Genomic DNA, 22,017 nt, shown 5'->3' on the forward strand with positions numbered 1-22,017 from the left:
GGGTAGGTTATTGGTAACAGTGAGAGATAGCACATCACAAATTAAATCCGGAAAATCACATTGTGGAAAGTATATGAATTTATTTGCATTCTGCAGAGGGAAATAAGTATTTGATCCCCCACCAACCAGTAAGAGATCTGGCCCCTACAGACCAGGTAGATGCTCCAAATCAACTCGTTACCTGCATGACAGACAGCTGTCGGCAATGGTCACCTGTTGAAAGACACCTGTCCACAGACTCAGTGAATCAGTCAGACTCTAACCTCTACAAAATGGCCAAGAGCAAGGAGCTGTCTAAGGATGTCAGGGACAAGATCATACACCTGCACAAGGCTGGAATGGGCTACAAAACCATCAGTAAGACGCTGGGCGAGAAGGAGACAACTGTTGGTGCCATAGTAAGAAAATGGAAGAAGTACAAAATGACTGTCAATCGACAAAGATCTGGGGCTCCACGCAAAATCTCACCTCGTGGGGTATCCTTGATCATGAGGAAGGTTAGAAATCAGCCTACAACTACAAGGGGGGAACTTGTCAATGATCTCAAGGCAGCTGGGACCACTGTCACCACGAAAACCATTGGTAACACATTACGACATAACGGATTGCAATCCTGCAGTGCCCGCAAGGTCCCCCTGCTCCGGAAGGCACATGTGACGGCCCGTCTGAAGTTTGCCAGTGAACACCTGGATGATGCCGAGAGTGATTGGGAGAAGGTGCTGTGGTCAGATGAGACAAAAATTGAGCTCTTTGGCATGAACTCAACTCGCCGTGTTTGGAGGAAGAGAAATGCTGCCTATGACCCAAAGAACACCGTCCCCACTGTCAAGCATGAAGGTGGAAATGTTATGTTTTGGGGGTGTTTCTCTGCTAAGGGCACAGGACTACTTCACCGCATCAATGGGAGAATGGATGGGGCCATGTACCGTACAATTCTGAGTGACAACCTCCTTCCCTCCGCCAGGGCCTTAAAAATGGGTCGTGGCTGGGTCTTCCAGCACGACAATGACCCAAAACATACAGCCAAGGCAACAAAGGAGTGGCTCAGGAAGAAGTCATGGAGTGGCCTAGCCAGTCACCAGACCTTAATCCCATTGAAAACTTATGGAGGGAGCTGAAGCTGCGAGTTGCCAAGCGACAGCCCAGAACTCTTAATGATTTAGAGATGATCTGCAAAGAGGAGTGGACCAAAATTCCTCCTGACATGTGTGCAAACCTCATCATCAACTACAGAAGACGTCTGACCGCTGTGCTTGCCAACAAGGGTTTTGCCACCAAGTATTAGGTCTTGTTTGCCAGAGGGATTAAATACTTATTTCCCTCTGCAGAATGCAAATAAATTCATATACTTTCCACAATGTGATTTTCCGGATTTAATTTGTGATGTGCTATCTCTCACTGTTACCAATAACCTACCCTTCAATTATGGGCTGCTCATGTCTTTGTCAGTGGGCAAACTTACAAAATCAGCAAGGGATCAAATACTTATTTCCACCACTGTATGTATTGGTGAAACCTAAAATCATAAACCCTACATACAAGATACCAGGCCAGCTCATAAATTTATTTCTGTTATGTGCCTCTGAAAAGCAAACAACTGTGTTTTCGAAAAAGTTCTAAAAGTCCATCTTGAATGTACATCCACCTTGTTAGCAAAAGGCCAATCCCCAATTCAATAATTATATTCAATAGCAAGATGGTAGTAGGGGGAAGGGATGGATTTGGTAGCTCTGTTTTCCCCATCAGATCCTACTTACCGTAAACCACAACAGTGGCAGAGTTGCTCCTTCTCTTAGCAACTATATTGGAGGCCATGCACGTGTAGTTTCCAGAATCAGAGAGACGAGCCTGGCGGATGATCAGGTTGTGATCAGCTCTGGTGTCAATGTTCTCATCTACGATTGAATCTATGATTTCTTCATTCTTTAGCCATTCCACCTATGGAAGAGGCAGAGGAAGGGTTGGGGGGGAGGGGATGTCCAGGAATTAGTCAACAAGAAAGGAAGATGCATGCTGAAAAAACAAATCTGGTGAGATACAGGTGAAGTTTCGGTCTCAGTTTTTTTCAAACATTTAGATGATAACTAAGAATTCTGAGCACAACCATCAACAAAGTTGAAAACCAGACCCAACTGGAAGAGCTAAAATATCATATTTCCAGATGTGAATGCACTTCACTGGTTTCTGATAGTTCATTTTCCATCCACAGCTGTGCCAGCCTCTTCCCTTCCTCTCCCCAGTAAAAAAAAAATCTTTGACTTTACATTTTCTGAAGATAAATTCTTTATTACAGCCTTCTGTTTCCTGCAGGGATTAAGGTTTAGCTTTGCTCTTTTGTTCAATTCCTTCCTTGATCGTTATTGATTCACTGTTTTACTCATTTAAGCACATGGCTGTATAAAACATCTATTTATCCTTCAGAGACGGGTATAGAAGGGTGGAGGAGAGCAACAGGAAGAATGGGTGGCCCCAGACTGATGGATCCAAATCAAAACAAAGCTTACTAACGGAAGAGTTCCCTTAGCAGAATTCAACAGCTTGTTTTATTGTAATGATATGCATAACGAAAGCATATCATTAACTATTCACTGTGATAGCAAACCCAATGTGTATACAAACTGCAGCTTGTGGGCCATGCTGCTAGCACCCAAATCACTTCTTCAAAGGGAAAAAAAAATGTATCAAGCCATGATGACAGCTGCCCCCTCCGTGCCCTGAGCTCTATATGCTGAGGTTGAAACACATGAGTTCACAATGTTCAACTTCATTGAGCAAATGACGTTTTAAAGCAGGATTTTTTGATTCTGTATTGCTGGCAAAACTGTCTTAGAAGCAAGGCATACCTATACCACACTGTAGGGTACCTAACGAAAGCTGCTAAGGTGACATTCAAGCAATTACTGATAGGATAAGCACACAGAAGATACAGAATAAGTGGACTTGCCTTATAATCACCACATATCTCATTTTAGTGTTGAATTTTCAGCTATGAATAGTTTTGATTTTTTTTTTTTCATGAAGTCAACCTTCTACCATTCAGATCAGATGGATTGATTTATTAGGATTTATTTACCACCTTTTTGAAGGAATTCACTCAAGGCGGTGTACAGTAAGAATAGATCAAACATGAGCAATAGGCAATTACAGCAGTAAAAATATTCAAGTAACAATACAAAATATGGCATGGTATACTACTTGCAATGACAACACAATACGTAATAGAACGTTATAATTGGATAACCTTACGCTGGAGCTTGTGCTAAGGCTACTGCCTTAACAGTAATGAGTTTATGGACTGGAAACACACATTTGTTCACATACTAACCAGCTGCAGATGGTTTGCAATTTCATGAATTTTTCCAGTTTATATTTTTAAAAATCTGTAAAAGAAGTCCATGAAGAGCCAATTAGATGGCATGCCAGAGGAGCAAATCCTTCCAGTATCATCAGTCATTCTGGTTAGCTGGAGACAGACGATATTGGTTTGTGGCTGGAATATTCAGAGTTACAGCCAAATGCTTTAATAGAGCACAAAGGCAGGGCAGGCACACAGAAAAAGAGAATCTGGGAACGTGATGGTTCTAGCAGTGAAAGAAAATGACTGAAAAAATGGATTTGCTGATGAACTGAGATTTTGTAATGATAGTTGATTGTTGAGTATGAAATGGGCAGTTTTTAGTGATCATTTCCATTGGGATTTTCTCTCTCTCTCTCACTTTCTCTCTTGACAGCTCGACATGTTTAAGTACAGAAAATGCTTCCTTTGAAAGTACACCTGTGCAAATCTTTGTCTTGGTTCTCATTTCATGTTACCTTGTTAGCCCACTTTTAATGATAGAAGTGATTTGCATGCTGGGATCTTTGTTTAAACGGTAGGAAGAATATGTAAATTCCTTTCTTTTCTAATCTGTGGTGTCTATGACTCAACCTCCCAGTAACATTATATATTTTAAATCAAAAATCATGTGGGGATTAGTACAGGAACTAAAGGAAGGTTGACATACATGTGTGGCTTGATGGGTTGAAGAGTTATACTGGAGATGAATGGTGTGGGCCCACTCTGATACAGTTTAATGGCTTGGCTGAGGGGGGAAAGGGGTACGGATATGAGAGATTGCCATATTAGGGGAGAACGGTTGAGGCAGGAGGAAGCTTCAAACATGCAATTCTAATTGTAACAGAATTGGTAAGGCCAAGCCCCAAGTTGGTGGGCTTCCCTCATCATATGTTTATGGCTTTTGCTACACAAATGGATCTGCTTGAAATATGATGAATCATCATGATCCTTCCTGGGCTGGGGTGGGTGGTACAGAGTGGGTATAAAGTTCTGGTGGAACAGTTATATGGACAGGGAAAGGGAAATGGGATTTGATGTGCCGCTTGTGGTTTTTGCAACTACATTCAAAGCGGTTTACATAGTATATACAGGTACTTATTTGTATCTGGGGCAATGAGGGTTAACCCAGTTCTCTAGGATCAAAAGGATTTATACTATATAATATTTATGCTCCAAACAAAAATGATCAAGTTTTTAAGCATTTGGCTACTTATGAGATCTTTATTCAGTTCATGAGCCAAGTATTTCTTGATATACCTCTCCATTCATAATAAACATCACAGCAATTTCTAATAAAGTATAACAAAACAAAATTTCTCTCTAATACAAAACAAATTCCATCTCAACAACAAAGCTGGTCCAAAATAAAAAACATTGTAAAATACCCACCACCACCACCAAAAAATATATACTAATGAACAGTACAAGCCAAACTCAGCAGGACCACAAAGAACACAGAAGAGCACCTACACCATCTAGAAAGCTTGAGAAAGACCCTTCTTAAATGTTAAATAAGATGGTTCTAATAATAGGTCTCAAGGATAAATTGTACAGAAGAGGCACAAGTGCTTCACTTTGAAATATGGTGGACAGATTGAAATGTAAAAACAATGGTGGCAATTCTATAAACTGGCACTCCATTTCAGGGGTCACAAAGGGGCATACTTAGAGGGGCATTTTCGAACGTGGACAACCATCTCTAAGGGCGCCAATCTGTAAGGACGGTGCCACGAAGGGGCGGGGAAACCCATATTATCGAAACAAGATGGGTATCCATCTTTTGTTTCAATAATACAGTCGGGGATGCCCAAATCTCAACATTTAGGTCGACCTTAGAGATTGTCAACCTAAATGCTGAGATCATCGACCTTAGAGATGGTTGCCCCAGTTTTCGGCGATAATGGAAACCAAGAACACCCATCTCAAAAATGACCAAATCCAAGCCCTTTGGTCATGGGAGGAGCCAGCATTCGTAGTGCACTGGTCCCCCCTGACATGCTAGGACACCAACCGGGCACCCTAGGGGGCACTGCAGTGGACTTCAGAAATTGCTCCCAGGTACATAGCTCCCTTACCTTGTGTGGTGAGCCCCCCAAACCCCCCCAAAACCCACTCCCCACAACTGTACACCACTACCATAGCCCTTATGGATGAAGGGGGGCACCTACATGTGGGTACAGTGGGTTTTGCTTGCGTTTTGGAGGGCTCCCATTTACCACCACAAGTGTAACAGGTAGGGGGGGATGGGCCTGGGACTGCCTGCCTGAAGTGCACTGCACCCACTAAAAACTGCTCCAGGGACCTGCATACTGCTGTGATGGAGCTGGGTATGACATTTGAGGCTGGCAAAAAATGTTTTTTCATAATTTTTTTTTGGGTGGGAGGGGGTTGGTGACCACTGGGGGATTAAGGGGAGGTCATCCCCAATTCCCTCTGGTGGTCATCTGGTCAGTTTGGGCACCTTTTCAAGGCTTGGTCGTGAAAAAAAGGGACCAAGTAAAGTCGACACAATGCTCATGAGGGACGTCCTTCTTTTTTTCCATTATCGGCCGAGGACGCCCATCTCTTAACCACGCCCCAGTCCCGCCTTTGGTACACTGCTGACACGCCCCCGGGAACTTTGGTTGTGTCTGTGACGGAAAGCAGTTGAGGACGCTCAAAATTGGCTTTCGATTATGCCGATTTGGGCGACCCTGAGAGAAGGACACCCATCTCCCGATTTATGTTGGAAGATGGGTGTCCTTCCCTTTCGAAAATAAGCCTGTTAGTGCCAATTCTTCAACAATTTAAGGGCACGCCTAAGCCATTACAGAACAGTAGCATAAACCACATTGGAATGCCTACAGATCAATGGCTGGCATAAGTGGATGCACCTAAGTGTGCCATGCAATGCACACAAATTGACAGTATTCTACAAGTTGCACGTCACTTGGTGACACACCTATGACATGCCCATACTCCACTCACATGGACGCCCCCTGACAGTTGTGCACTAAGGGGTCATTCTACTAAGCTGAGGTAGAAAGTGGCTTTAGCGTGTCCTTCTGTGGATGTTTCCCGTGTGCTAAGGTCGTTTTTACTACAACAAAAAAATGGCCGATTTTCCATTTTCCATATTTATGGTCATGCGCTAATGTTGCCATTAGCAGACAGTCATTACCTAAAATTATCACGTGAGCACTTACCGCCACCTATTTTGGAGGCAGTAAGGGCTCACGCGCTAATCCCATGCTAATCAGAGCACAGTATTGTGGCTGCACTAACTGATTTGCATTGTCATGCCCACCCTCCACCTATAGACATGCCATCTCAGAGAAAAATTAAGAAAATATTTTTAGTGCGTGATTTGTGTGCGCACGTTCTCTGTGTGATGCCTCTGTGCAACCTGTGGTCAGCTCTTTTTGGTTGCGATAAGCACACGCTAGTGCTTACCATAGATTATTAAAAGGAGCCCTTAGTGATTTAAGCCTAATATTCAGCACTATTTAAAAGGGCAGAACAGCTCATGGCCAGTTAAATAGCACTTAGTCAGCTCAACGCTAATATTCAGCGTGAGATAGCTGGTTAGCACTTAGTGGTTAGCTGCTAACTAGCTATGTTGTGCGACCTAGCCACCTAAGTGTAAATATTCAGCGCTAAACCGGTTAAATTAAGCAGTTAGAATAGGCCGCTTAACCGCTAATAACTTAGGGGGTCTTTTACAAAGGCGTGATTGCATTTGTATTGTGCACTAAATTTTAGCATGTGCTAAATGCTAGAGACACCCGTATATTCCTATGGGTGTCTCTAGCATTTAGAGTGTGCTAATTTTTAGGGCACACTAAAAATGCTAGTGTGCCTTATTAAAAAGACCCCTCAACCAGTTAGTGCTGAATATTCGCTTAGTTGGTTAAATTGCCGCAGCCAAAACTGAAACCATATATTCAATGATGGTCGCCGGATACAGCCTGGCATTGAATATCCAAGTTCAGTGCCACTGGCGGCAGCTAATCACACTGCCTGCCGCTGCCTGAATATCAGGGGGGACTGTTTAAAGAACAGTGCCTGGAAGAGAGTGGGAACAGAATCAGGCTCTTCAAAAAAACAGACCAAGGGCAACCAATGTAGAAATAAAGTTTATTGAAAGAGGACTTCAATAGACTTTATTTCTACATTGGATGTCCTCAGTCTGTATTTTGAAGAGCCTGATTCTGTTCCTACTGTCCTCCTGCTCCTGAGACTTTTCGTGGGACATTGGTTGTTCTTTCCATTCCTGTGGTTGTGTTGCTTTCTATAGAACAGCGCCTAGCATTATGTGTGAAACTGCTAATTATTGGTGCCAATCACGCGTGTAAGCACTACTATAAACCAGGTGCACAAGAGCTTATAGAATTGCCTTTCACATGTAGTTTAAAAATTGCAATAACTTCTAGTCTAGTCAGTCAGCAAGAGAAATGGTATAATTGACATATGAGAGCTCCCTTTTATGTAACAGATTAGATCTACTGGATGTGTGGATAGTTCTGCATCCCCAAGAGCTATACCAAGCTATACCAAGCTCTCACCAGTGAATGGGACTTTATCAAGAATAGACCACATCCTGATAGAAAGCAAGATCTTCTCTAAGGTAACAGATAAAAAAACTGGCCCCACAGTGATGCACCGAGTTGGTCCAACTTAGGGGTAGTGGTAAAAGTGGCCTGCGGTAGTTTGGATGTGTGCTTTTGGCATGCATTGGGCCATTTTTTTTTACCGCAGCTGGGAAAAAGGCTTTTTTAATGTGGGCAGTAAATGGCTCTGTGCTAGAATTAAAAGTAGCATGCGGCTATTTACTGCCTGAGCCCTTACCACCACCCACTGACCTAGTGGTAATGGCTCACGTACCACACGTGTGGTACCCATGCAGCAAGCGCCAATATGGCCATGTTGCCGATTACCACCGGGAATGCCTGCCATGGTAGAAAATAGAAAAATATTTTCTATCACAGGAAACAGTGTGTGCCAGCTTTGAAATTACCACCGGATGGGCGCAAAAACGGGCGGTAGTGTCGATTTGGCATGCACTACAAGCATGGTAGCCCTACCACCGCTTTGCAAAAGGGCCTCTTACTGTGGCAGAGCAGAGACAGGCTACGGTAATAGTGGAGGATCTCTGTACATCTTCACCTGGATTAGCATGTCTCTGTATATCTCATGGAGAAATGGGAGGGATTTCTGGGACACAAAAGATGCTCCTACCTTGTTTTAGGACACTACATAAATGGTAATATGGTGGAAGGTCATACTCTACTCAATCAAGTGGAAGAAGGATCTGGATAAACAATTACTAGTTTTAAAGATACAGGTACACAGAGGAACAACAGAGGAATTCAGTAATGTTAGGCTGTATACAGATAGATGCATGTATACATCTATACCATGCTATCAAATCCAAGTGTCCTGTGGAATAACCATATCTTAATGACTGATTCATAGTTCGGCCATCTTGTAGAACTTGTATAGGGTTAACCAGAATTTCTGCTATCTTGAGAAACTCTTGTAGGGTCAACATGACTAATTACATATAAATTAAGCTATGTTCTTCCTCCTTTACTTATCCTTAAATACAAGAAATAAAGTTCACAGTTGTAAAATGTGTATGCTTTTTGGTCCTGACTGCATCTAGTATAATTGTACCGTAACTGAGATGACCAAACAATTATGGCTGGATACAGTAAAGGACCGGTCCTTCATCTGCCTGTGAAATAAATATATGGCCCTTAGTTTAATAAGAACAGGAAGAATACCTAAAATTGAGTCAGATGGTGAACACTTCCAGAATGCTCTGGCCTTCATTCAATATTGCATTTACCTAGTGGACAATTTTGGCTGGGTTTCCATTAATCGTCTCAGCTTCACTTAGGAAAATTATCTATGACTTACTTGTAATTTTTTTTCCCAGCTGGCTGAATAGTCTCTGTGAACAAGAGAGGACTGATCCATGGCTTTACCAAGACACTGAAGCAATGATAATGAAAAATGATCATGCTTCAGAGCATCTGAAAAGAATGATGATCAGACATAAGGGAAAACACCATTAAACATATCAGATGCAAATGTGAATGGACTTGGGTGTATGCATTAAAATGATGTATCACTGAGGGCTGTGTGCTTGCTTGTTTGAAAAAGCAATTGTACTTTCTTTTTCCCAGGCTATTAAGGGCCCTTTTTACTAAAACAAGTAGACGTCTATGCGCGCCCAATGTGTGCCAAATTGGAGTTACCACCTGGTTATCATGTGGCCCTTGCGGTAATTTCAATTTTGGCGCATGTCTGCCATGCGTGTCATTTTCTGGCGCATGTAGCGGACACGCGTCAAGTGGCATCTGACATGCGTAGGTCATTACTGCCCAAATTCTTTACTGCTAGGTCTATGGCTGGCGGTAAGGTCTCAGACCCAAAATGGAGGAGCGGCAATTTTGATTTTGCCGCACATCCATTTTTGGCAAAAAAAAGGCCTTTTTTACAGGTGTGCTGAAAAATGATCCTGTGCGTGCCCAAAACCCATGCCTATACTACCGCAGGCCATTTTTCAGCGCGCCTTTGTAAAAGGACCCCTAAGTGTTTTGGAAGGCCTCTGCCCTAGCTATCAAAGGGGGTTAAACATGTGGAGAAGAGACGGCTGAGGGGAGACACGATAGAGGTATATAAAATAATGAGTGGAGTGGAACAGGTGGATGTGAAGCGTCTGTTCACGCTTTCCAAAAATACTAGGACTAGGGGGCCTGCGATGAAACTACAGTGTAGTAAATTTAAAACAAATCGGACAAAATGTTTCTTCACCCAACGCATAATTAAACTTTGGAATTCGTTGCCGGAGAATGTGGCGAAGGCGGTTAGCTTAGCAGAGTTTAAAAAGGGGTTAGACGGTTTCCTAAAGGACAAGTCCATAACCCACTACTAAATGGACTTGGGAAAAAATCCACAATTCCAGGAATAACATGTATAGAATGTTTGTACGTTTGGGAAGCTTGCCAGGTGCCGCTGTCGTGGACAGGATGCTGGGCTCGATGGACCATTGGTCTTTTCCCAGTGTGGCATTACTTATGTACTTATGTAATTATTAGATCCTTATCAACATGGGTTCCGCAGATTCCATAGTTTGACCCAATGGAGGAGGGATTTGATCAGTGTATACACTATTTTATGGTCCATCTTCATATCTCTGTGGCACTTGATACTCTTGATCAGACTATTCTGCTGCAGAGGTTATCATCTTTTTTTCTGGTTTACATCATACTTGATTGGTCATCAGCAATTGGTCTGGGATGGCTCTGATTGCTCTGCCATTAACCCAGTGGCGTAATTACAGGGAGGCCAAGCAGTTCAGGGCAAGATGCACTGGAAGCTGGTGCAGTATCTGCCAACATCACATTTCCCTTAGGCCAGTATTGCTGTTTCCTCTAATCTATGGGCAATAAAATCAGCAGAAAGATAATATGGCTAAAATGTGTATTCTTCTTTTAATCAGAGAAGGTATATCATCATGAATGGAGGAGTAGCCTAATGGTTAGCGCAGTGGGCTGAGAACCAGGGGAACTGCATTCAATTCCCACTGCAGCTTCTTGTGACTTTGGGCAAATCACTTAACCCTCTATTGCTCCAGGCTCAAAAACTTAGATTGTGAGCCTACTAGAGACAAAGTACCTGCAACTAATATGCAAAATGTTTTGGCTGTACCACAGAAAGGTGATATATCAAGTGTACTACCCATTACCCAATACTAAAATGGCTTCCATAAGAGATCAGTCCTTATTGAACCCTTTTTTTTAGGAGGGGGTGTACACTTTAGCAGCATAAAACATACCTCCAGCATTAGGAAAAGTCTAAAAGATGAATTAGAATATTTTCACATTGCTTTCGAAATAGCCCATTGAGTTTCACTCCGGGTCTGCAAAGCCTGAGATTAAGTATCATTAGAATTCACTTTAATATGTCTGATCAGCATATGCTGTACAATTGCTTTAAACATGCTCAAAATAGCAGCACTGTGTGGATTAGAAGCTTGTGAAAATTGCTAATGCTCATATCATGAACTGAGTTTGAAAACCTCCTGTCTATAATGCTCCTTACATTAAAAAACAATTCCCTGCCAGAAACCAAGCCTGCTCAGAATGAGAATGCTCCTGTCAAACAAAGCAAAGGGTAAGCACATAATAATCTCTAAAGGTAATGCAAGGACAAATATGGATTAGCTCGGCTTCCATGCACAGGTTGGCAAAGGACGAATTAGCATAATCGTGCATTTGTTCCAATTACAGAAGGTAATTATCAGAGCCCATCTCTGCAGCTTTCTCGGCAAGAAACCAGTTGTGTGTGCACCATATTCTGCATAGGTTTAGCGAGGTTAATGGAGGATCCTCTCTCTCATCCATCTTTTCTGCCCACTCATGTACGCTGCAGGCAGTTATGGATGGAAACCACACATAAAAAAAGAGAAAAAAAATCATGCCGATTTAGAGTAAACCATTCCACATATTAAAAAGGAACGTGGGGGAATGCAGTATCCTACTCACTGCTCTGAGAGGGCCCATAGAAACTGGGGAAGGGGAGGGGATGCCATGCTCCAATACCCATGATCACAGTTGAAAGCTAATGAGTATACAGTGATTTAGGAAGTGTGAATGTTTAAAGTGTGAATATTTCTTTGAAGGTGTGAATAAACATGTGGATAAAGGTAAGCCGGTTGATGTAGTGTATCTAGTTTTTCAGAAAGCTTTTGACAAAGTTCCTCATGAGAGACTCCTGAGAAAATTAAAGAGTCATGGGATAGGAGGCAAGGTTCTGGTGTGGATTAGGAATTGGTTATTGGACAAAAGGTAGAGGGTGCCAAAGTGATCTGTAATGGGACCAGTACTATTTAAAATATTTATAAATGATTTGGAAATCAGAACAAAGAGTGAGGTGATAACATTGGCAGATGACACAAAACTATTCAAGGTTGTTAAAACACACTGGGACTGTGAAAATTTGCAAGAAGACTTTAGGAAATTGGAAGACTGAGAATCCAGATGGCAGATGAAAGTTAATGTAGACAAATGCAAAGTGAAGCACATTGGGAAGAATAATCCAGATCATAGTTACCTGAAGCTACGGTCCACCTTAGGAGTCAGCACCCAAGAAAAGATCTAGGTGTCGTTGTAGATAATATGCTTAAATCTTCTGCTCAGTATGTGGCGGCAGCAGTGTCCAAAAAAGCAAACAGGATGCTATGAATTATTAGGAAAGGGATGGTAAATAAGACCAAAAATACTATAATACCTCTGTATCGCTCCAAGGTGTGATCTCACCTTGCGTTCAGTTCTGGTTGCCATATCACAAAAAAGATATAGTGGAATTAGAAAAGGTTCAAAGAAGAGTGACCAAAATGATAAAGAGGATGGAACTTCTCTCATAAGAGGAAAGGCTAAAAAGCTAAGGGCTCTTCAGCTTGGAAAAGTGATGGCTGAGGCGAGATATGATTGAAGTCTACAAAAACATACAAAGACTAGGGGACACTCAATGAAATTACATGGAAATACTTTTAAAACAAGTAGGAGGAAATATTTTTTCACTCAATGAATAGTTAAACTCTGGAACTCATTGCCGAAAGATGCAGTAACATTGGTTAGCATATCTGGCTTTAAAAAAGGTTTGGACAAGTTTCTGGAGGAAAAGTCCACAGTCTGTTAAGGAGATGAACATGGGGGGAAGCCACTGCTTACCCCGGGATTGGTAGCATGGAATGTTACTACTAATTGGGTTTCTGCCAGGTACTTGTGACCTAGATTGGCCACTGTTGGAAACGGGATACTGGGTTAGATGGACCATTGGTCTGACCTAGTATGGCTATTCTTATGCTCTTGTGCTGGCCCTAAAGAAAGTTGGAGTCTCAGCAGACTGTGATGCCTTCTGCAGGACCTACTTATGACCATAAGAAACTACACCATGCCCCCTTTGTCCTATGTGACATCTGAAGCAGTAACACATGATCTTTAAAGTTCAGATATTTCTAGTTTTGGCCCAATGGTTTTTCAATACACCACAAGACCTAGCCTCCTAAAATATGGCCAATATAATTCTGGCAAACCAGAAATGTTATGGGTGGCATGTAGTCAGTGATTCTGAAATACAAGCAGGAGCCCAATTAGAACAGGATTAAGGCATACCAGACCTGCCAAGTCTCCCACATTGAGAGAGAGAGAGACTCCTCTTAGGACGGCCATCTCCTGTCCAAAAGCAGGAATCTCCCATGGAACAACAGAGACTCAGGAGTGTTGGAAACAGCTTTTATCTATTCTATGGAGAGATATATACTTACTGCTGAGCATAGTCCACTGATTTTTACCTGATTAATCCAAGTTTAAGGAAACCCTTTGGCTGAGAACATAAATTCTGGCCTGGACTGCCTTATCAGATTGAGAGTGCTGAGTGAGTGGATTATTATGTCATTGGCCTTCCAGCTCAAGCTGGTCCCGGCCTTGACCTCCCTACAAAACTTAAATTATATTAAAGCAAGCTACCTGATGCTCACCTGAGCAAGCAAGGGTTACATGTAGAGGAAGCTCTCTCAGACGCATTAGTTCAATGGTTCCCAAGGCTGATTTTTGCACTGGGAAACCACAGCTAGAAGAAAGAAGAGTGTGTGTGTGGGGGGGGGGGGGGGGGGGGGGGAATATGGGAATCCAGAGCCACCACCATCTACAGAGGTCAATCTATTCCCTCACCTCTGTGCATTACTCTCAAATTAGAAGTTGGTGAGCAGTGCTTCTTATGGGCTGCTGCTTTGTCTGCAGTTAGAACCACACAGGGCAAGATTATAGGAGTTTTATAATCTCCTTAAAACTAGATTGCCTACGGGGAATTCAAGGACTAGATTAGAAACACTGCAGTACAGAACGTCTCATCTTTTTGACCTTCCTCACTCAGTAAAGTGAGACACCTAAATGGCAATTAAAACAGAAGATGCATGCACTGGTTTTCTTGCCAAGATATACAACAGCATAGCTCGGAAGACTGAGAACTTTGCTGATTTGGTCTTGTATGAAGCTATTACCTCCTTTAAGTATGATGTTTAGTTCTCTGATATGGCCACTAGAATGTATGCCTACACATATTAACAGCAATACAATGGAGCTTGAACGCTGGCTCCTCTTAAACGTAAAACCAGTAAGTGCTTTGGGCACTGGCCAGCATACTAGAGCAAAAGTCAATGGAGAGTTTGTTAGTCATAGCAGATTTACAGTTTTTGCAATCTTAAAATTAGCAGGTTTGTAACACCTCTATATACAAACTAGTGATTATTTTTCTATCAGTAATTATTGACTTTCAGAGTAAAAAAAAAAAAAAAATACCCAAATCACCAATGGGCCGATGATCAGAAGCAAATGCAGGCACTAGAATCTGTTAGTGCCATACTAGCACCTGCATGTGCTACCGTCCCATGATCAGAGCCCCCAAGCGTGTGAAACAACGTGCTCGTGGGCTCTGAATTCAACTAGCATGCAAATGCATGCAAAACAAGGCTCTTAGCGCAAGTAGCATGCAAATGCATGCTAAATGTATTCCTCCCCAATGATCAGCGAGCAGTGTGCCAAACATTGGCATGCTGTCTGTGGCAAACCCTACGCCAGCTCGGAGTTAGCGTTAGGGTTTGCAGACCATTGAGGAAGAATGGTGAGCCCTGTCCAGCATGCATTTGCATGCTAGCAGGCCCCTCATTCCCCCCCCAATGCAGCCCCCCCCCCCACGCAGGCGCAGGAACCCCGACCTCCCACTTCGAGCCAGCGACACGAGGGCTGGAGGTAAAGCGGACCTTCAGTCCCCCAACCCCCCCCCCCACACACACACAAATTCAGGGGGGGATGGAGATCCGGTGGATCTACAGCCCCCCTAATCCCCCTAGCATCCCCCCCCCCCAAGAAAAGCCCTGGTGGCTCAGTGGGCCGCAAATCAAGCCCCCTGACCTGGTGGTCTAGCAGCCCTATTCCCTGCCCTCTGTACCTTTGTTGGAGGAGGAACGTAGACTCCCTCCTCTTCCAGCAGTGCCGCCTCAAAAATAGTGGCACCCAGCCCTGCCCAATGCATCCTGGGATGCACTGGGCAGGGCTTCACACCATATCTCCCTTATATGAGAAATGCCCCCCACTAAGTTTTAGCCAGCAAAGCTAAGCTCATTTTTAGCCACAGTCCACCTGGCTAAGGGGTTCTTTTACCAAATATGGTAAGCAGTAATGCATGCTGAGGCATGCCCTGGCACTTCTGACATGTGTGCGCGCTACTGGCATGCTAAAAAATGACATTTATTTTTTCAGTGAGGGGTATGTCTGGGACAGAGAGTGGGCATTTCTGCACTAATCAGTGTGTCGTGTAGCTACAATACGACATACTGATTAACACAGAATTAGCATACGAGCCCTTACCATATAAAAAATAGGTGGTGGTAAGGGTTCACATGCTAACTGTTGCTAACAGTGGCGTGCTAATGGTAACATTAGTGCATGGTCATTAAATTATAAAAAAGAAAGCCATTTTCCAATCGCAGTAAAAAGTGGCTTTAGTGTGTTGAAAAGACTCTCATAAGGGTGTTCTAAAGCCCCTTTTTGCAGCAGCTTTGTAAAATGGCTCCTAAGAGTCTCCCAGTACCAGGCATGCTCCTAGTGCCATCTACTTATCTAACCATTTGGAAAAGTGATGCACATAAGTCTAGCCACTCTTCCCCGGATTCTATATATCGTACCTAGAGATCCACACTGAAACTGACGCAGATTCTATAACAACGTGTGCAACTTAATTGGCTTAACAAACTAATGAGCACTGATAACAAAAGGCTTACCACAACGATCCATCCTAAATACCAGACAATGAAATTTACACCAGAACTGAACAAAACCGAACGCTCTATACTTGATTGCTTAGATACTTTGTCACTAATAACTTTACCAGAATTGATCAAATCCGAACTCTCTGTACTTGAATGCTTATATACTTTGTCACTAATGAACTTTAACACAATACCACTTTATTTCTCATTCCGGCAATGAACTCTCCATACCTGACTGCTTAATCTACTCTATCACTTATGAACTTTAATGCAATACCACTTTGTATTTCTCATTCCGGAAATGGCGATCGCCATTACGGCATAATGTAAGCCACATTGAGCCTGCAAATAGGTGGGAAAATGTGGGATACAAATGCAACAAATAAATAAATAACAGCACTTAACAAGTAATAATGAGCACTAATTTGGCACTAATTAAAATTTAGCAGCACAACTCGCCAAGTGTATCCTGTAGCGAAGTGTGCCAAACTTCTAACTCATGCAGGCAAAAAGGGGTGCTGTTATATAAAGGGAAATGGGCGTCCCGTGAGCATTTCGAAATTTACACGCGATAGTTATAGAATATGACCCAGTGTGTGTAAATCTACGTGCTAGGATTTACACTACATTTTCATAGGTGTAGATGGATGCATGTAGATTTAGGTGCTGAGATATCAACTAAGCGTAACGCCAATTATAGAATACGCTTAGTCAGCACTGATTTCAGCGCAGATTTTTTAGGTGCCATATATAGAATCCCCTCCTCAATGGGTGAATTCTTTTTCCAAAGGATTTTAGCCAGCCAGCTCCAGTTGAGAATTGACTCTAATGTAGATATCATTATAAGGCTACTGCACATAGCTTATCAGACATGATGCACTAGAGCCATTTGTGATCTGAACTGCAGTTCAGCCATAAATCCTGTTGGCCGTGAGCAAACAGTTGTTGGTTTATTTACCACAAGCTTTTCATAGCTTTACAGTGGATGAGTTAAAAGTTATGGGTGGATTATTCAAGATTTTTCACCGCTATTGTAATAAGGTGTGCTGTTAATATATTCAGTCTTCAGTACATGTAATACTCGACACCGAGCAGTAAGCAAGAAACAGCGGGACACCATAAGGTCTAGAAAACAGACTAGCAGGCACTGTGCATCTTGATGCTTTGTCAAATCTCTCTCTCTTGTACACACCACTGATTACTCTCATGACAATGCACAGCTTCAACACTGTACTCACATTCTGAGCTTGGGCAGTAAAACTAATTGAATCACGTGCAACACCAAACATGGAGAAATCTTGCATGAAAAAGTTCTTATTATTCCCTGTATCAATGAACAAAGAGTCGACCCCCCCCCCCCCCCCCCTTCTCCCAGGCCAATTCAAGTAACATTTTCTCAACACAGGAGAATTTTCTGTGGCTGAACAGCAGATTCTATTACCGAGAGCCTTCTGCACACCCAGTAACTACTTGGTGTGACACTAGTATCGAGTTTTGTTTTTCCATTTTTCCTTGATTTAGTTAATAAACAAACCTAGCAGCATAGAGAAGTCTGCTGTCAGCATAAAACACATTCTAGGTGATTAATCAAAACCAAACTAAACAAAAGGTTTGTTAATTTGTTTTGTTTCATGCACCTTTATGCTCACATTTATTTCATTAAATCAGCAAAAATAATTTATCTTCTCTGTAGAAAATGTATTCTCAGTGTGTTTTAGAAAAGAAGCTGGGGGAGGGGGGAGAGGAGGATTATGTTACCTCTAGCATTGTTTCAATTTAACTCTGAAAAGGGCTGAGTTGTGGTTATTTATATTGATTTGGATTTTATATTTAATAATTTGCCTTTCTAAATTTGAGCTGAAGTTGAGCTACAGTTCAGGTAAATTAGGTGGGATCTTGCCCAAGGTAACTTCCAGTTTAAGGATTAGATAAACTAACCTGCATTAATCCATGTTAATTTGAGTTTAACATGGATTAAGGTGATTAATGCAAGTTGACAATAAGGCTTCCATCATACCACACTCTTTAATGTGCAGTAATGTGTCTTAACGTCTTAGTTTCCAATATATTTTGTCACTGTATAGTCTTTAAATTATTGTTTTAGTAATATCATGTTAAACAGTATCTTAACATTATTTATATATACAATCAACAAATTAGAAGACTTTTCATCAAGGAACTTGTCCAAACCTTTTTTAAACCCAGGTACGCTGACTACTGTTATCACATCCTCCGGCAACGAGTTACAGAGCTTAACTATTGTTTGAGTGAAAAAATATTTCCTCCCATTTGTTTTAAAAATATTTCCGTAGAATTTCATTGAGTATTCCCTGGTCTTTGTACTTTTTGAAAGAGTGAAAAATCGATTCACTTTTACCAGTTCTATACTACTTAGGATTTTGTAGACCTCAATCATGTTCCCCCCTCAGCCATCTCTTTTCCAAACTGAAGAAACCTAACCTCTTTAGCCTTTCCTCATACAGGAAGTGTTCCATCCCCTTTATCATTCTGGTCGCTCTTCTTTAACCTTTTTCTAATTCCGCTATATCTTTTTTGCAGATATGGCGACCAGAATTGAATGCAACACTCAAGGTTGCGCCATGGAATGATACAGAGGCATTATAATATTCTTGGTATTATTTTGCATCCCTTTCTTAATGGTTCCTAGCATCCTGCTTGCATTTTTGGCCACTGTCACATACTGGGCTGAAGATTTGAACATACAGTGGTGGAAATAAGTATTTGATCCCTTGCTGATTTTGTAAGTTTGCCCACTGACAAAGACATGAGCAGCCCATAATTGAAGGGTAGGTTATTGGTAACAGTGAGAGATAGCACATCACAAATTAAATCCGGAAAATCACATTGTGGAAAGTATATGAATTTATTTGCATTCTGCAGAGGGAAATAAGTATTTAATCCCTCTGGCAAACAAGACCTAATACTTGGTGGCAAAACCCTTGTTGGCAAGCACAGCGGTCAGACGTCTTCTGTAGTTGATGATGAGGTTTGCACACATGTCAGGAGGAATTTTGGTCCACTCCTCTTTGCAGATCATCTCTAAATCATTAAGAGTTCTGGGCTGTCGCTTGGCAACTCGCAGCTTCAGCTCCCTCCATAAGTTTTCAATGGGATTAAGGTCTGGTGACTGGCTAGGCCACTCCATGACCCTAATGTGCTTCTTCCTGAGCCACTCCTTTGTTGCCTTGGCTGTATGTTTTGGGTCATTGTCGTGCTGAAAGACCCAGCCACGACCCATTTTTAAGGCCCTGGCGGAGGGAAGGAGGTTGTCACTCAGAATTGTACGGTACATGGCCCCATCCATTCTCCCATTGATGCGGTGAAGTAGTCCTGTGCCCTTAGCAGAGAAACACCCCCAAAACATAACATTTCCACCTTCATGCTTGACAGTGGGGACGGTGTTCTTTGGGTCATAGGCAGCATTTCTCTTCCTCCAAACACGGCGAGTTGAGTTCATGCCAAAGAGCTCAATTTTTGTCTCATCTGACCACAGCACCTTCTCCCAATCACTCTCGGCATCATCCAGGTGTTCACTGGCAAACTTCAGACGGGCCGTCACATGTGCCTTCCGGAGCAGGGGGACCTTGCGGGCACTGCAGGATTGCAATCCGTTATGTCGTAATGTGTTACCAATGGTTTTCGTGGTGACAGTGGTCCCAGCTGCCTTGAGATCATTGACAAGTTCCCCCCTTGTAGTTGTAGGCTGATTTCTAACCTTCCTCATGATCAAGGATACCCCACGAGGTGAGATTTTGCGTGGAGCCCCAGATCTTTGTCGATTGACAGTCATTTTGTACTTCTTCCATTTTCTTACTATGGCACCAACAGTTGTCTCCTTCTCGCCCAGCGTCTTACTGATGGTTTTGTAGCCCATTCCAGCCTTGTGCAGGTGTATGATCTTGTCCCTGACATCCTTAGACAGCTCCTTGCTCTTGGCCATTTTGTAGAGGTTAGAGTCTGACTGATTCACTGAGTCTGTGGACAGGTGTCTTTCAACAGGTGACCATTGCCGACAGCTGTCTGTCATGCAGGTAACGAGTTGATTTGGAGCATCTACCTGGTCTGTAGGGGCCAGATCTCTTACTGGTTGGTGGGGGATCAAATACTTATTTCCCTCTGCAGAATGCAAATAAATTCATATACTTTCCACAATGTGATTTTCCGGATTTAATTTGTGATGTGCTATCTCTCACTGTTACCAATAACCTACCCTTCAATTATGGGCTGCTCATGTCTTTGTCAGTGGGCAAACTTACAAAATCAGCAAGGGATCAAATACTTATTTCCACCACTGTATGAATAAACTGAGTGCCTTTGATATGGGCCCTAAAGTGACTAACCACCTTATAATCGAAAGAGAAAAACGCCTAGATTTCGACCCAAATCGGGAGATAGACGTTTATCTCACAAAAACGAATAAATCGGTATAATGGAAAGCCGATTTTGGACGTTTTCAACTGCACTCCATCGCGGAAGCGTATAAAGTTGATGGGGGCATGTCAGAGGCATGGCGAAGGTGGAACTGGGGCGTGGTTATCGGCCGAGGAGAGATGGGCGCCTTTCGCCGATAATGGAAAAAAAGTATGCGTTTGTAGCTAGAATTTAGGGCACTTTTCCTGGACCCTGTTTTTTCTCGAATACGGCCCCAAAAAGTGCCCTAAATGACCAGATTACCCCCAGAGGGAATTGGGGATGACCTCCCCTGACTACCCCAGTGGTCACTAACCCCCTCCCACCACAAAAAATGATGTTTCACAACTTTTTATTTTCACCCTCAAATGTCATACCCACCTCCCTAGCAGCAGTATGCAGGTCCCTGGAGCAGTTGTTAGGGGGTGCAGTGGACTTCAGGCAGGTGGACCCAGGCCCATCCCCCCCACCTGTTACAATTGTGCTGCTTAATGCTTAGTCGTCCAACCCCCCCAAACCCACTGTACCCACATGTAGGTGCCCCCCTTCACCCCTTAGGGCTATAGTAATGGTGTAGACTTGTGGGCAGTGGGTTTTGAGGGGGATTTGGGGGGCTCAACACACAAGGGAAGGGTGCTATGCACCTGGGAGCTCTTTTACCTTTTTTTGTTTTTGTAAAAGTGCCCCCTAGGGTGCCCGGTTGGTGTCCTGGCATGTGAGGGGGACCAGTGCACTACGACTCCTGGCCCCTCCCACGAACAAATGCCTTGGATTTATTCGTTTTTGAGCTGGGCGTTTTCATTTTCCATTATCACTGAAAAACAAAAACGCCCAGCTCACAAATTGTCGAATAAAACATGGACGTCTATTTTTTTCGAAAATACGGTTCGGTCCGCCCCTTCACGGACCCGTTCTCGGAGATAAACGCCCATGGAGATAGACGTTTTCGTTCAATTATGCCCCTCTAACTGGGTTAGAAACTTCACAAAGAGTAGTGGTAAATGGAGTTCACTCTGAGGAAAGGGTTGATACCAGTGGCGTGCAGCAAAGATCAGTTTCAGCCCAGTTTTTTTAAACACTTTTGAAATTCGTATTGTGGAAAGGTTGTTTGGTAAGGTTTGCCTCTTTGTGGATAACAAAATATGCAATAGAATAGATACCTCAGATTTTTTTTTTTCATATGGTGTCTATGTAACATATGGTGTGAAAGGAGCAGAGTCAGGCGTAATCTAAGGAAATACTTTTTTTTACAGAAAAGCTGGTGGATGTGTGGAACAGCTTCCTGGAAATGTAGTGAAGAGAAAGACTGTATCTTAATTCAAACAAATCATGGGACAAGCATGCAGGATCTTTAAGAGAGAGGAAGAGTTAGTAGACAGTATGGTTGGGCAGACTTGATGGGCCATGTGGTCTTTATCTGCCATTATTT

General features: G+C 42.7%; 1 protein-coding gene across 1 annotated transcript in view; it reads right to left on the reverse strand.

Moving 5' to 3' along the window:
• The window catches only part of UNC5D (unc-5 netrin receptor D), a 794,061-nt gene that overhangs the window by 218,021 nt on the left and 554,023 nt on the right, over positions 1-22,017 (reverse strand). The window contains 1 exon segment of the mRNA XM_030201960.1: positions 1,758-1,938. Within this exon segment, the coding sequence (XP_030057820.1) occupies positions 1,758-1,938 (181 nt within the window).

Source organism: Microcaecilia unicolor, chromosome 4 (genome assembly GCF_901765095.1).
Source record: "Microcaecilia unicolor chromosome 4, aMicUni1.1, whole genome shotgun sequence".
NCBI classification, from domain to species: domain Eukaryota; kingdom Metazoa; phylum Chordata; class Amphibia; order Gymnophiona; family Siphonopidae; genus Microcaecilia; species Microcaecilia unicolor.